We start from the raw sequence: 16,062 nt of genomic DNA, 5'->3' as shown, positions 1-16,062 counted from the left end.
CCGTCCCTGGAATTCTCCAGGCAAGAACACTGGAGTGGGTTGCCATTTCCTTCTCCAATGCATGAAAGTGAAAAGTGAAAGTGAAGTTGCTCAGTTGTGTCCGACTCCTAGCGACCCCATGGACTGCAGCCTACCAGGCTCCTCCATCCATGGGATTTTCCAGGCAAGAGTACTGGAGTGGGGTGCCATTGCCTTCTCTGATTTGTGTTCCTAGGAACACAATAAAATCAATAAAAATCAATCAGTAAAACTTTCAATCAATAAGTAAGTTTAAATATCAATAAATTATAACCACTTAATTTCAGGGCCCCATGCCCTAGGACTGACCCCCATTTTTGTTTAGCTTTTCATTAACAAGAATAAGGAGCAAAGAACACTACAATGATCAGAAAATGCAAAGCAGAAAATGCAATATCAGATAATCAAGAGATACCTTTATGATTTTGGAATGGAATTCCAGTGAAATAAGCACCTGTATTAACTCTGTGAAACTGCATAGAAGGAACAGACTCAGCTAAGCCTGTTTAACGATTGGGAATTTGCAGTACCTGCAACTCCAGACACTGATCTAGCATCTTTTTGCGTTGTTCCCAAGCACTCTCCAACTCATCTCTCTCTAGTCTAACAGCTTGAAGCTTTTCTTCAATTTCAGGGCTGGCCCGGTGTCCACTGATTGTAAGATCTGTGCCAAAGTCTTCAAAGGCCTGGAAGGCAGGAGCCTGGGCCTCCATGTCAGCACGATGCTCCTGTGGGAAAAAGGGATCAGAGACTGGTGAGTCCAGTGACATCTCACAAAAGTTGCAAAATGCAGGAAGGTTGCGAGGTTATGTGATCAGAGGCTAAGGCTTTTGTCACCATACCTGATGTCGCTCTATCATGATCTCTGTGCCAGTTAAATCTTCAGCCAGTTCCTGGGATGAGACCATGCCACCAATGCCACTAATCCAATTCTGTAAGTCCCTAGAGAAATGGCATACTGAAATTGAATCAAGGAAACCTTGCAACTTGCTATAAAATTGTCTGTCCTTGGACTTTTTCTCCCCTAGAAAACATTTCCAGATCCATATTTTCTTTCTGGTTTATAGCCTTCACAGATCTTAGCTTTGTTGTTTTCACTGTATAACTTAATAATAGCATTCTGTTGCATTTGAAATTTTCTTCACACACTATCTCTTTTGATTCTTGCAATAATTTTGAGTAGAATTCTGGGAATTCTTTTCCTTCTACTTTGGAGATGAGGAAGTTGGCCTAGAGAATGTAAGTGATTTGCCTATGTGCTAAAACTGGAAACAGACAGATGGAGTAGAACCCAGACGCTGGAATCCTGGACTGGTACATATTCCATTACTTTTAACATGTCCTACTCCTTTAAAGTGGGTTTTTGGGTTTAAAGATTTATCTTAGCATAGAATCTCAGGTGAGGCATGTTTTTCTTCTTACTCTTATTCCAAATCGAATCCAGTACATGCTTCTGCCCAACATACACACACACACACACACACACACACACACCATACTTATTCTCTGCTGCTGATTAAACCAGGGTCATTTCCCACTCTTTTAGAAGTCAATAAATTAGAAAAGGAGGGATAAAGTCCATCTGTCCCAGAAGGTAAATGTCATTGAGTTAAAAAATTATATACGATGGTCAAATTCAGCATCTCATGAAGAGTGCCCTTACTCTTGTTTATTAAATAGGAATCAGTAGCTGTAGGGCAGAAAGTCCTCTTCTTTTGCAAACTCATTTATTCACTTATTTAAACAACTAAGTTTTATTGTGAAAGAGATGTATTTGTGCCTTCTAGGAGTTCACACTTTATACTGAGAGAAGAAAACAAAAAGCAAGCAAAACATAGAGACTAGTATTTTTTTTTTTTTTTCAAAAACCCTAAAAAGAAAGACTGTCCTGAAGAGATAAAATAAGGTGTTAGAGTTGCTCTGAGGGTGCTAATATTACTTCTGCAATGTTGAAGAGTATTTCATAAAGGGAAAGAGTCAGCATTTAACATGGAATCTGAAGTATAGGCAGAAGCTATATAAACAGAGATATATGAGCATATATATGCTTTGGAGGAGTGAGTATGGATGCTATTTATTTATACTATGTGAAACACTATAATTTTCCAGAGATGCTGAATTGGGGAGGGCATTGGCAAGAACACTTGCAGTCATTTGCCAAAGTCACCCCCTTTTATCTTCAAAAATATTACATTGCAAGCTGTTACTTCCTGAACCCTCAATTCTAAATGCAGACTGATATGATGGGGCAGAATGTGCAAATTGTTCCACAGATAAAGTGTGTATTTGCTAAAACATGATCATGTCTAAACTGTTTAGCAAAACAGTGAAACTTCTCCAACAATCAAAAACAATTAAACTCCAATAAAAAATTAATTTAAAAAAGGATTTGAGCTTAACATTTCTGAATTTATCTCTTGCTATTTCTCCTCACCCCTGTGACATACAAAACTCAGGCTCTAGCTGTTTCTGCGTCATGGGCATTCTATACCTTCCTGTTCTCGTGCCTTTGTTTATATAGTTCCATCTATTTGTTGGGATGTGTGTTTGGGGCTGTTCTATGTTCTACCATGGTTATATGTATTATTCTTTGCTTTTCCAGTAGACTATCTCCCCATATTCTATGCATGTGTGTGCTCAGTCATGTCCGACTCTGTGTGACCCCATGGACTGCAGCCCTCCAGGCTCCTCTGTCCATGGGATTTTCCCAGCAAGAATACTGGAGTGGGTTACCATTTTCTCCTTCAGGGGATCTTCCTGACCCAGGGATCAAATCCATATCTCCTTTGTCTCCTGCATTGGCAGGCACATTCTTTACCACTAGTGCATCTGGGGACTCCCAATATCCTATAATTCCTCATATAGCACTCTCTATATAGTATAGACTCCATAGAAGCATATTTAATTGGCCTAGATAACCTCATATTCTTCCAAAATTCAATATTTCATGGCTTGAAATATTGAACCTGAGAATTTTGTTCCTTACCAAAGGTACAACCTGGACCAAGAGGTACCCTCCAAACCAGGTAATGAAGAACACCTGTACCCAGACAGCTCCTAGAAGCTCCATTTATGGGCCAGGCATGGACCCTGCCAATTCCACCTGGTGGAAGTCCGCCTCTGGAACCTTACCTGGCCTGGCTGAGGAACTGGTAGAATTTTAAGGCCTCCTGTAGGTTCTCCTTATGATCCTTTGTAAGCCCCTGCAAGTCATCCCAGGCCTCCTTCAGCTTCAACTGCTGGCTCTGCAGGTCATCAGTGGCATCTGGGTGGGATTCACTGAGTCGATCTGCTGTGTCCCTCAATACCTCCACCTAGGGGGTCAAGAGCTCTGACAGTCAGCTTGGTGTCACACCTGAATCCTAGCAAAAGAGTTTCAAGCCTCAGGGTGCTCCTTCCTCAAATAGACATCAATGAGGTCTTGCTACTTTTTATATGATAGTGGAAACCCTTTTGATGCATATGATAACTCCCCAAAGTAGTCACTCTTGACATGACCATGCTTCTTTTTATGATTAGAAGGCTGCTTCTGGTGATAAGGTCCAGGGAAGAGGCCTCAGGTATCATGTTGGGCTGTGAAGGTGGCAAGAAGAAGCCCCTGGAGCAGCCCAAAGAGCAAGTCAAGGAGATAAAAGAGGGAGATAAGGCATTCAAGCAGAAACAGGAGGAGCAGAAGGAATTCGAGGAGCTAACAGGAAAGGCTGCAGGGAAAGGGTCCCCTGGCCACAGATGGAATTAAGAAATCTTACAAAAAGGAATCTGTTCCTTGTGCCTGAGGCAATGATGATCCTTAATTCCATTCCTATTTAAACATTTGTATTCTCTGACATACCATCTGTTGCCACCTATAGGAAGAATGAAGTATTGTCTTGGAATCTATCATACATTTAAAAATAAACCTTTGTATAAACAAATAAACAAGGCTATAGGGCAGGGTGGTTAAGTGACTTGGTTGGTGGCAAGTGTCAATTAATATGAAGATCTTTTTAATGTAGACATTTTCTGTGCTTCTTTTTGGTTTTTATGGTAATGCAAGTTCTATGCTCCCCCTGAGTTATTCCAGAGTGTATTTGGCAAGCTTTAGAGTTCATTTTTTGGCCAGAGTAGGATTAAGCCTCTTCAATCCCTTCTAAGGAAGCTCTGCATCACACTCAGGCATAAGCCTGGTCATACCAGGTATGATCATCTCCTATTTATCTTAGACTACTGATCTCCAACTAACTGCTATACATTCTAGTCACTTGGAACTCACGAAGAGTTCTGGTCACTTGGAACTCACAAACTCACAAACATTTACAATATATTTTCCCTCAATGCTATTTGGTGCAGCCACTGTAGAAAACAGTATGGAGATTCCTCAGAAAACTAAAAATAGAATTGCCATATGATCCAGCAATCCCTCTCCTGGGCATATATTCAGACAAAATTAGAATTCAAAAAGATACACACACCCCAATATTCACAGCAGCACTCTTTACAATAGCCAAGACACAAAACAACCTAAATGTTCATTGACAGATAAATGGATAAAGAAGATATAATATGCATATAATGGACTATTACTCAGCCATAAAAAGGAATGAAATAATGCCATTTAGAGCAACTAGAGATTATCATACTAAGTGAAGTTTGTCAGAAAGAGAAAGACAAATACCATATGATATCACTTACACATGGAATCTGAAATATAATGCAGATGAACTCATCTATAAAATGGAAACAGAGTCATAGACATAAAGAACAGACCTGTGGTTGCCAAGGGGGAGGGGGTTGCGAGAGGAATAGAGAGGGAGGTGGGGTTATCAGATGTAAGCTTTTATATACAGAATGGATAAACAGCAAAGTCCTACTGTATATCACAGAGAACTATATTCAATATCCTATGGTAAACCTTAATAGAAAAGAAGATAAAAAAGGATATAAATGTGTATATATATATATTTATACATATTTATAAAACTGAATCACTTTGCTGTACAGCAGTAATTAACACAACCTTGTAAATCAACTGTATTTCAATTTTTTTTAAAAATTTAAAACCATTTCCCTCCACATAAATTGCCCTGGGCATGCCCTTTTGGTAGACTAGCTTTTGGGACAGGGCTAAAGAACAAGAATGGAGTAGGATAAAGAGAACTAAAGTAAGAGACTGGATAATAAAAGCAAAGGAGAGGGCATTAATATGGGTAGATGTGAAGAGGAATGTGCTGGAAAAGCTTGAAGGCACATCTCACCTTTTCCCCCAGAGGTATGAGATCTCTTTCAAAGTTTTCATGCTGTCGTTGAAGGGCCTGCACACTAAACAAGTCTGAGCCAGGGTCAGCAGTATTGAGGGCCTGGCATTTCTTCTCAATCTGCTCCTTTGTGTCATCTGCTTCTCTGGTGCATGAGGGTAAAAAGTTTAAGAATAATAACACAAGCTAGAGGCAGACTAGCTGGGCTCATAAAGAAGTCATCAGTACCACCATCATCATCCTTTTCTTAAGGATGTGTTAGAACTAAGTGTTAGAACTTAGGCTCATTTAATCTTCACAACAATGACTTGAGGCCTAATTATTATTACCAGTCTCATTTAACATATGAGAAAACTAAAGCTTAGAGGCTAAGTAGCAAAAAAAAAAAAAAAATAGGTTAGGTATTTTCTCAAGATTGTACCCTAGCCATATATTTAGGCAGACCCTAAATTTGAATCAAATGCCCTGATAGCAAAGGCACATGCTTAACTGTGGAATAAGATGGAAAACCTTCAGTTCAGTTGCTCAGTCATGTCCGACTCTTTGTGATCCCAAAATTGCAGCAAGCCAGGCCTCTCTGTCCATCACCAACTCCCGGAGTTTACTCAGACTCACGTCCATTGAGTCGGTGATGCCATACAGCCATCTCATCCTCTGTCATCCCCTTCTCCTCCTGCCCCCAATCCCTCCCAGCATCAGGGTCTTTCCAATGAGTCAACTCTTCACATGAGGTGGCCAAAATACTGGAGTTTCAGCTTTAGCATCATTCCTTCCAAAGAACACCCAGGACTGATCTCCTTTAGAATGGACTGGTTGACCTCCTTGCAGTCCAAGGGACTCTCAAGAGTCTTCTCCAACACCACAGTTCAAAAGCACCAATTCTTCAGCACCCAGCGTTCGTCACAGTCCAACTCTCACATCCATACATGACCACTTGAAAATCCATAGCCTTGACTAAATGGACCTTTGTTGGCAATGTCTCATCTCTGCTTCGAATATGTTATCTAGTTTGGTCATAATTTTCCGTCCAAGGAGTAAGCGTCTTTTAACTTCATGGCTGCAGTCACCATCTGTAGTGATTTTGGAGCCCAGAAAAATACAGTCTGACACTGTTTCCACTGTTTCCCCATCTATTTCCCATGAAGTGGTGGGACCAGATGCCATGATCTTCGTTTTCTGAATGCTGAGCTTTAAGCCAACTTTTTCACTCTCCTCTTTCACTTTCACCAAGAGGCTTTTGAGTTCCTCTTCACTTTCTGCCATAAGGGTGGTATCATCTGCATATCTGAGGTTATTGATATTTCTCCCAGCAATCTTGGTTCCAGCTTGTGCTCCTTCCAGCCCAGCGTTTCTCCTGATGTACTCTGCTTATAAGTTAAATAAGCAGGTGACAATATACAGCCTTGACATACTCCTTTTCCTATTTGAAACTAGTCTGTTGTTCTACGTCCAGTTCTAACTGTTGCTTCCTGACCTACATACAGGTTTCTCAAGAGGCAGGTCAGGTGGTCTTGCATTCCCATCTCTTCCAGAATTTTCCACAGTTTATTGTGATCCACACAGTCAAAGGCTTTGGCATAGTCAATAAAGCAGAAATAGATGTCTTTCTGGAACTCTCTTGCTTTTTCCATGATCCAGTGGATGTTGCCATTTGATCTCTGGTTCCTCTGCCTTTTCTAAAACCAGCTTGAACATCTGGAAGTTCACGGTTCACATATTGCTGAAGCCTGGCTTGGAGAATTTTGAGCATTACTTTACTAGTGTGTGAGATGAGTGCAGTTGTGTGGTAGTTTGAGCATTCTTTGCTATTGCCTTTCTTTGGGATTGGAATGAAAACTGACCTTTTCCAGTCCTGTGGACACTGCTGAGTTCCAAATTTGCTGGCATATTGAGTGCAGCACTTTCACAGCATCATCTTTCAGGATTTGAAATAGCTCAACTGGAATTCCATCACCTCCACTAGCTTTTCGTAGTGATGCTTTCTAAGGCCCACTTGACTTCACATTCCAGGATGTCTGGCTCTAGGTGAGTGATCACACCATCGTGATTATCTGGGTCATGAAGATCTTTTTTGTACATTTATTTTGTGTATTGTTTCCACCTCTTCTTAATATCTTCTGCTTCTGTTAGGTCCATACCATTTCTGTCCTTTATCGAGCCCATCGTTGCATGAAATGTTCCCTTGGTATCCCTAATTTTCTTGAAGAAATCTCTAGTTGTTCCCATTCTGTTGTTTTCCTCTATTTCTTTGCAATGATCGCTAAAGAAGGCTTTCTTATCTCTTCTTGCTATTCTTTGGAACTCTGCATTCAGATGCTATATCTTTCCTTTTCTCCTTTGCTTTTACTTCTCTTCTTTTCACAGCCATTTGTAAGGCCACCTCAGACAGCCATTTTGCTTCTTTGAATTTCTTTTCCATGGGGATGGGTTCATCCCTGTCTCCTGTACAATGTCCCAAACCACTGTCAATAGTTCATCAGGCACTCTGTCTATCAGGTCTAGGCCCTTAAATCTATTTCTCACTTCCACTGTATAATCATAAGGGATTTGATTTAGGTCATATGTGAATGGTCTAGTGGTTTTCCCTACTTTCTTCAATTTAAGTCTGAATTTGACAATAAGGAGTTCATGATCTGAGCCACACTCAGCTCCTGGTCTTGTTTTTGCTGACTGTATAGAGCTTCTCCATCTTTGGCTGCAGAAAATATAATCAACCTGATTTCGATTTTGACCATCTGGTGATGTCCATGTGTAGAGTCTTCTCTTGTGTTGTTGGAAGAGGGTATTTGCTATGACCAGTGCGTTCTCTTGGCAAAACTATTATCCTTTGCCCTGCTTCATTCTGTACTCCAAGGCCAAATTTCCCTGTTACCCCAGGTGTTTCTTGACTTCCTACTTTGCATTCCAGTCCCCTATAATGAAAAGGACATCTTTTTTGGGTGTTAGTTCTAAAAAGTCTTGTAGGTCTTCATAGAACCGTTCAACGTCAGCTTCTTCAGCATTACTGGTTGGGGCATAGTCTTGGATTATCATGATATTGAATGGTTTGCCTTGGAAACGAACAGAGATCATTCTGTCATTTTTGAGATTGCATTCAAATACTGCATTTTGGACTCTTTTGTTGACCATGATGGCTACTCCATTTCTTCTGAGGGATTCCTGCCCACAGTAGTAGATACAATGGTCATCTGAGTTAAATTCACCCATTCCAGTTCATTTTAGTTCGCTGATTCCTAGAATGTTATCGTTCAGTCTTGCCATCTCCTATTTGACCACTTCCAGTTTGCCTCGATTCATGGACCAAACATTCCAGGTTCCTATGCAATATTGCTCTTAACAGCATCAGACCTTGCTTCTGTCACCAGTCACATCCACATCTGGGTATTGTTTTTGCTTTGGCTCCATCCCTTCATTCTTTCTGGAGTTATTTATCCACTTATCTCCAGTAGCATATTGGGCACTTACCGACCTGGGGCATTTCTCTTTTAGTAGCCTATCATTTGCCTTTTCATACTGTTCATGGGGTTCTCAAGGCAACCTTACACCATTTTAAATAAAAAGACTTGTCTGCCTCTCAGTTTTCCCCATCTCTGAATATTCAACAATGCATTTTTACACAGCAAAGGTGTTTGGTTGTCAGTTTGCTTACTTAGTTGTGCATTCTGTTTCTTAGTATAGAGATTTGGTAATCAGACATAAAAAAAAAAAAAATTGTTGAGTCATCACTTAAAGTCAATGTGATGTTTGTTTCCCTCTACTCTCTACTTCTAGTTCAGATGTGTTATTACTTAAACCTCTTGTTTCAACTTCAGTTTTCATTCACTATCATGAAAACATATATAAACTGCTAATTAATGTACCAGGGCCCAAGCCTAGGTATGAGAAAACTGAAGTTGGTTGTCTGGAGTAGCCTATGTGCCCAATGAGATATCTACCTACTACTGAAGCATCTGATTTCCTATTTTATCCAGGAAGAAGGGTTAAGCTAGTAGCTATGGTTCTACTATAGCAATTAGAATCAGTGGTTCTTAAGTTAGTTTTAGAGCAGCACTGCTTTTCAAGGTTAAAATTCTCACCTGTGAAACATCTGGACAGCATGGGCACTGCCCAGCAGCTGGCGCTGTTCCTCTGCCAGCCTCTGCAAGGACCTCCAGCGGGCATTCAACTCCTGAAAAAGGCAGACACAGACTTTAGCTAGAGATCTAACTCAGCTTAGTGGTGTCTGAAGATTAGATGAGGCTTAAATCCTGATTATTTTCATGTTATCTCCTTTAGAAATTGCACAGGTTTCTTTCTTTCTTGGATAGTTTGAGCTTGGGCCTCAGCTATGCCAATGCAGTTAAAAAAGGGATCACATTCCTTCCCAAATTGATGTTCCAGGTGGGAACCAACAACCTTAGAACATCAATTGATATTGGCTGACCCAGAGACTACATTACAACCTCTGAAGTGTAAGTTTGACTTGTTGCCTTGGTAGCTAGAAGACATTGCCTTTTTCTATGAGCTCTAGTATTTTTTTGTGTCCTGAAATGATTAAACCAGGCAGTCTCTTAGAGCCCTATTTTCTGTGAAGAGTAAGAAAATTGTTCCTTTGCACATTCTTTCTCACTCTTACCCCACATCAGTTACCATAAAAGAAGGCAGGGCTTATCCTCACTGGTTTATGATAACTCAGATAACTGGACTAGACATTCCATTAGTTCCGGACATATTTTACGGAACCACAGGTCCAAATTTGAATAAGGTCTCAAATGCCTTCTCTTCCATCTCTACTACCTATATTCTTCTTTTATTAGATATTATCAGAGCCTATCTCATCCAGTATACTTTCTGGATTAATCACTTCCCACTATCATAGCTCCTTTACCTGCATCATCTTTGTATTCACGTATTTGAGCACTGAATTTCTCATGGTGATGGTGTGGGGAGGTGTGGCAATTTAAGGATTTTTGAATCGATTAAAATGCATATGACTTAGCAGCTGAACAACAAGATGGATACACAGCTAGACTATCTGGACTATTTCCTTTGACCTTTCCTATAGCTAGCTCTCTACTGCAATTACCTTCCTCATGTTCTAGCTAATCTGCAGAATATGAAGTTAAATATTTTTAAGTGAGATGAAGGTTCCCCAAACTCAGCCTGGTAGTGAGGAGGAAGAAGGAGTCACAGTTACCTGCTGTATTTGAGCTCCCTCTGGTGTCAGAAGCTCTTCAAATTGAAGATCATCAGCCACCTTGTTGATATCCCTCAGTCGAGGCTCATTTGTCTTCAAATCCTAAGTGGGAAAATGTACCAAAGCAGTTTAAATTCCCTCCTCAAAAATCTTTCACTCTTGCCTGCTCACCTTTGCCCTGACTTGACTACAGATTAAAACATATTGCTAACCATACTTGTAATAAACAACAAACTGCCCTCCTCCAATCTGCCACAAAGAAGAGGATCTTTAAATTCCCTGATACTCAGTGGCTATTAAAAATGTTATTTATATGAAATATAGTGATCTCTTTCCTTAAATTTCTTAAAAATCTCTCCCTGATTAAATTATACTATCAGAGGGGTCTATACCTGAGCCAGGTAATAGTTTTTACTACCAATACAGATTTCTCCACCTTCTGAAAAATTTCATTGTCTGGGTTATGATTTGCTTACATTAAGATATGTTGTAAGAAACAGCTCTAGGGAACTCACCACTATGTCTATAGTGGCAATATTGTTCATTTCTTGATACAATGGCCTTTCAATGAGTTTTCTCATGTAAGTCTTATTCTTAGTTTTCTTTTATAAATTGTACCCTGTTTACCCTTCCCTTTCTCTTACTTCTCTCTCTCTCTATATATAGAGAGACTATTTCCTTTGACCTTTCCCATAACTAGCTCCATACTGCCATTACCTTCTGTGTGTGTGTGTGTGTATATATATATATATATATATGCATACTGCCATTACCTTCTGTGTATATATATATATATATATATATATATATATATATATATATTCAGAGCTTTGTACAGCTCTGAATTCCATGTGTAAGGAAAGTATCATATAGAAGAGAAAGGAAAGAAGGGAGAAGTTTATACTAATTGCTAGTTAACATAATAGAACAAATCTGAGAGAATAAAAGAGATTGAAAAGATTTTAGGTAGGCAGAAAATTAGAAATTGTCTGGCTGTAAAGTCAGATTGTTCTTCCCACCTTTCCATCCAAACCTCTACCCGATAATTAGACCTTACAAGAGTCTTACAACACCCAATCTCAACCTGAGCATCAGTATCACAGGCCAGTACAGGATAAGTTGTAAAGATTCAGGAAGACCAGTACTTCCAATAGGATGCAGGAGTGACAGGGACTGCAGGCTACAAAATCAAGGTAACTAGTTTCCTCTGCATTTTCTTTCCACTTGTAATACCTAGATAAATATTTTAAATATGGAACTCTCCAGCTTTGGGGAGGATATTTAGCAAATATGAAATTAAGGGATTACTTAGGAGGAGATATGAGGTAAAAGGAAATGATGAAAATCCTCAGAAAGCTATCTAGAGGAGACAGCTCTTTCTTACCATTTGGAACTCATCAAACTTTTTCTGTAACTCCCAAACATCATCTAATTCCACCCCGGTGTTTTCTGCCTTTTTCTCTCGGATCCAGTCCAGCATGTCTCCTGCCTCATAGGCCAGCAAAAACTCATTGTAACGTTGCAACAGACGACGTCTGCGCTCGTCTGCCCGATGCAGGAGGGAATGGTACCTGAGTGGAGAAATAAAGAGAATGGAAAATGTGGAAAAAAAGAAACAGAAAACACGGAAGAGTACTGGTAAGAAAGGGAGAGAATAAAAGGACAAAAAGGAAAGGGAAGAAAAATCAAAAGAAGAACAATAAAAAGGAGGAAATAAAGATGGAAGAAAAATAGCATTGAGAGCAGAGAGACACAAGCTTTCTATTTAAAAACAGTCAAAATGTCAGTGTCCCAATAGTGTGACTGACAATACCTCTTCGTCTTTTTCTAGAAGTGAAAAGTTCACATTCCTATTGACAACTGGATAGGAAATAGCCTTGTATAGTAATACACACAAAGTGCACGTGGGAGTCAGAAGACCTTTGACAAGCTTGAAAGATTGACAGAGTGCCAGGCAGGGAGTCAGAATATGTGACCCTAATATTGTGTGACCTTGGGCAATTTACATAATGGTTCTGGAGTTTCCTTTCCTCATTTAAAAAATAAAGGGTTTGAATTACGCTGTTTACTTTTAGCTCTTAAAATCTGTGAATTTGAAAAGCATCTTTAATCTAACAAATAATAGAATCAAGAGTTGTATCTTTGACCAGTCGGAGATGTTTGGCCAAACACTGTCCTGTTCTCCAGCATCCAGAACTTACTGGTTCTCAATCTGTTCCTGGCGCTGGATGATGTTGCCTGGTTCTTCTCGCTTCCGTTGTGGGAGCATAGGAAACTCATCACGGGCTAGTTTCCTCACGTAGACAGCTGGCACAAAGCCCTGGTGATCATCAGTTTCTACTTTCCACCAGTCCTAAAGGAAGAGCAAATCCCCACTCCTTCCTTAAAAGCCACATTTAGAAGTTTTAACCCTCATAACTGAGTCTCTAGGCAAAGGGACAAGCTGATGATGAGATGAAATAAACAACTGCTTATAAATTTTATATATTACAAAGAAGATAAATCAGGAGTTGCAGGAATTGCAGAGATAAGTCTCTGAAATCAAGGAATCTGATATTTGATGTTAGATCCTTAACTTTGAGGAAGTTTTCAAAACCCAATGGTCATTCTCTTCATGATAGGGTATTTTGTCTACTAAAAATTCATTTAAAAAACCTATAGGGACAGAATTAAACCAGACTTCTGGGTGGAGCATCTATGTATGAGAGTATTGTATAAGAACTTTTCCCCATCCTTCTCCTAGAGCCCCTAAAAATTGTGCATTGCCTGAAATTCACCTATAAGAATGCTTCATGCTTAAGTATCTCCCTGACTGTCACAGTCTTTTAGGAATGTTGCTACACTAACCACTCTGGAGTTAATATCCTTAGAGAATAATGTAGTGAAATAGGGAAGACTGAGCAAAAAGAAAAAGACAACTGGAACACAGCTTATTTGATAATGACAATCTTGGTTCCCCCCAAAATTATTTATCCTCAGAGTGAAAAATCCTGAGCTCTCTTTTTTTTTCTTTTCAATTTATGAATATTAATGAAGTATTAAAATATTTAAAAAGTTACTTGAACTCTTACTTTTTTATTGAAATGTAGTTGGTTTACAATGATGTGACAATCTCTGCTGTACAGCAAAGTGACTCAGTTATACACATATACACCTTTTTTTAAAAAATATTTTTTCCATTATGTTTTACCACAGGATATTGAATATAGCTCCCTGTGCTGTGCATTAGAACCTTGATGTTTACGTGAGCTCCTATGATAAATATATTTTAAATATTGGACAATATTTTGTTACTATTCTCACAGTCATGAAGGCTAAAGAAAAACCAAGTTGACAAAAAACCTCTCCTTGACCAGGCTCCTCTTAAGCTCAGTCAATTTTTTCCATTACTAGGAACACTTGCACAGAATAGGAACAAGCAGAGACAAAGAGACAAGTTTTAATCCTGTAAACATATTATAGAATTGCCACTCATGGCTTATAAGTCTTTGGGCTAGTTACTTAAGCTCCTTGAGTCCTCACTTTGTTAAGTGTGAAATCGGTATTTTGTAATCTCAAAAGATATGTATAGGATCCTAAGCGATATCTGGAGGGATGATATTACTCAATAAATTATGGTTATTTAAGAGAGAGAGAGCAATAGAAAAATACTGACTGGTTAAAATATACCCATATCTGGCAGGGTTGGAGAGTCAACTGCAAGAGCCACCTTGTCAATGGGGAGAAAAGTAGAAAGAAAAGTCACCTTGCTGATGGAACTGAGCAGTGTTAAGACATCATCTTTCTTCATGGTGACTGCTAGGGAGCAGCGGGCCTCGAAGTCATATAAGGCCACAACCCTCTCTTCTGGAGCAGCCACCTCCACAGGTGCAGCTTGTTGTTCCTGAACAAAAATAGGAAAAAGAACATTCTAGTCACCCATAGGAAAGATCTTTCTGTACAACCTACCCACAGTGGGCTGTTCCTGCACCCAAAGGAGAGAGGAGCTCCTGGTTACAACTTCTTACCTGGATGCCAGTAACAGAGCTATTGCAATATGATATCTTTAGAAATATCATTTCATCTTAGCACTTCTCAGGGGACAGGCAGACTGGGAAATATGTATATAGAGTGAGCAAGTAAGAATTTAATTTGTCAAAAACATATTAAATGCTCTAAGTCACCAGTCTTAAGCAGATATTAAAGGACTGCATGAATCCATGTTTCAGAAAATTGAGAAAGTGAAAGATCCACTTCTCTCACCACCTTCTCCATTCCCTAGGTCTTTAAAGTATTTTGTGGACCAAATGTGGACTTTTTTTTTTTTAGAGATGAATGGCCTACAGCACAGGGAGGGCCTAGAATTTTAATATTTGAGAAAATAAACCTAGATCAAATATCTTGTTTCTCTCTTTAGCAAGAAACCTGCCCTCCATGATACATCTGATTTTCATTTCCCCCAGATATTTTATCTCTGAGAGAATGAACAAATACAATCACCCTTCATAAGTAATGACCCACATCTTTTTCAGATGGGATGTGAAGATATACCTCCCCTTATATATCCCTCTGATTTTGTATCCTTCAAGTACTATTTCCTCATAACTTACAATTCATAAATCCACCTGTTTTTATGTAGGCACCTACTGTGCAGAGCTTGAGGAAGGCACAGCACTTAAACTCTGTAAATACTTATTGACATAGTAAGCCTGGCAACCCACTCCAGTACTCTTGCCTGGAGAATCCCATGGAGGGAGGAGCCTGGTAGGCTACAGTCCATGGAGTTGCAAAAAGTCGGACACGACTGAGTGACTTTACTTTCTTTCTTTCTAAGCCTATGTATTTTCTACTTGCAGTGTATGGATTCAGAGCCCCTCATAAGAAAGAATTTCTTGAATGTGAAAGTGTGTCTTTTTTCTTTCCTCTCTACTCAGGAAACATCCATATCATTTAGTTGATTTCTGCTTCCATCACTCTTCCAGACACTTATTTTCACCTTGCAGTCTTGCCATTCTCACAATACTCTTGATTATTTTGTGCTTCAGAGCATTTGCTCTTATAGATTGTTCACTAGAAGAACCCATCTTCTCCTTATCTGCATAGTAAACCACCCTTACGAAACGAATTCAGATAAACTGACTTGCCTCAGCTATGAAGGTTTTCCTATCCTCCAGCATTCTAATATCAAGAGAATGGAACGCTTCTTTCTTTGAGATTGTTTTTCCCATTCATGTATCTATCATATGTTATTTGTTAAAATTCATGACCTAATAGACTGTAACTTTCCTTCAAGTCAGAATTATTCTTTTATTCATGCTTGCACATGGTAGACATTTAATACATGTTGGTATAAAAAATAACTAAGAAAGGAAGGAACATAAAAAGGAGAGATATGAATAAAAGAAGTAAAAGAAAGGAAAATGGAAATATAAAAGGAAAAAGGAAACAAAAATATACCAATGAACAAATTATAACACTTATTGAGAAATTCTTTTGCTCTGAATCTCTGTAGATGCTACAAAGATGCTACAGTGCCTGCCTAAAGATTACAAGACAGTATTTTCTGATGCAATTGCTTCCTAGAATATGTAAAATAAAAACTGGCGACAATTCCTTTTCCTCTGCAGTGGAGAATGTGATTCTTGTTATACTTGA

The 16,062-nt window shown here is 39.2% G+C and overlaps 1 protein-coding gene across 1 annotated transcript in view; it reads right to left on the bottom strand.

The window, feature by feature from the left end:
• Positions 1–16,062, bottom strand: part of SPTA1 (spectrin alpha, erythrocytic 1) — an 87,036-nt gene that overhangs the window by 28,931 nt on the left and 42,043 nt on the right. The window contains exons 20-28 of the mRNA XM_055586758.1: positions 14,174–14,311; positions 12,630–12,781; positions 11,813–11,999; positions 10,429–10,530; positions 9,329–9,420; positions 5,253–5,397; positions 3,151–3,332; positions 861–960; positions 549–746 (exon numbers count right to left, since the gene is read on the bottom strand). Of these exons, the coding sequence (XP_055442733.1) occupies positions 549–746; positions 861–960; positions 3,151–3,332; positions 5,253–5,397; positions 9,329–9,420; positions 10,429–10,530; positions 11,813–11,999; positions 12,630–12,781; positions 14,174–14,311 (1,296 nt within the window). The remainder of the gene's footprint in view (positions 1–548; positions 747–860; positions 961–3,150; positions 3,333–5,252; positions 5,398–9,328; positions 9,421–10,428; positions 10,531–11,812; positions 12,000–12,629; positions 12,782–14,173; positions 14,312–16,062) is intronic.

The sequence above is a fragment of the Bubalus kerabau genome, chromosome 6 (assembly GCF_029407905.1).
Source record: "Bubalus kerabau isolate K-KA32 ecotype Philippines breed swamp buffalo chromosome 6, PCC_UOA_SB_1v2, whole genome shotgun sequence".
Taxonomy (NCBI): Eukaryota; Metazoa; Chordata; class Mammalia; order Artiodactyla; family Bovidae; genus Bubalus; species Bubalus kerabau.
This window is presented reverse-complemented; position numbering and strand designations above follow the sequence as displayed.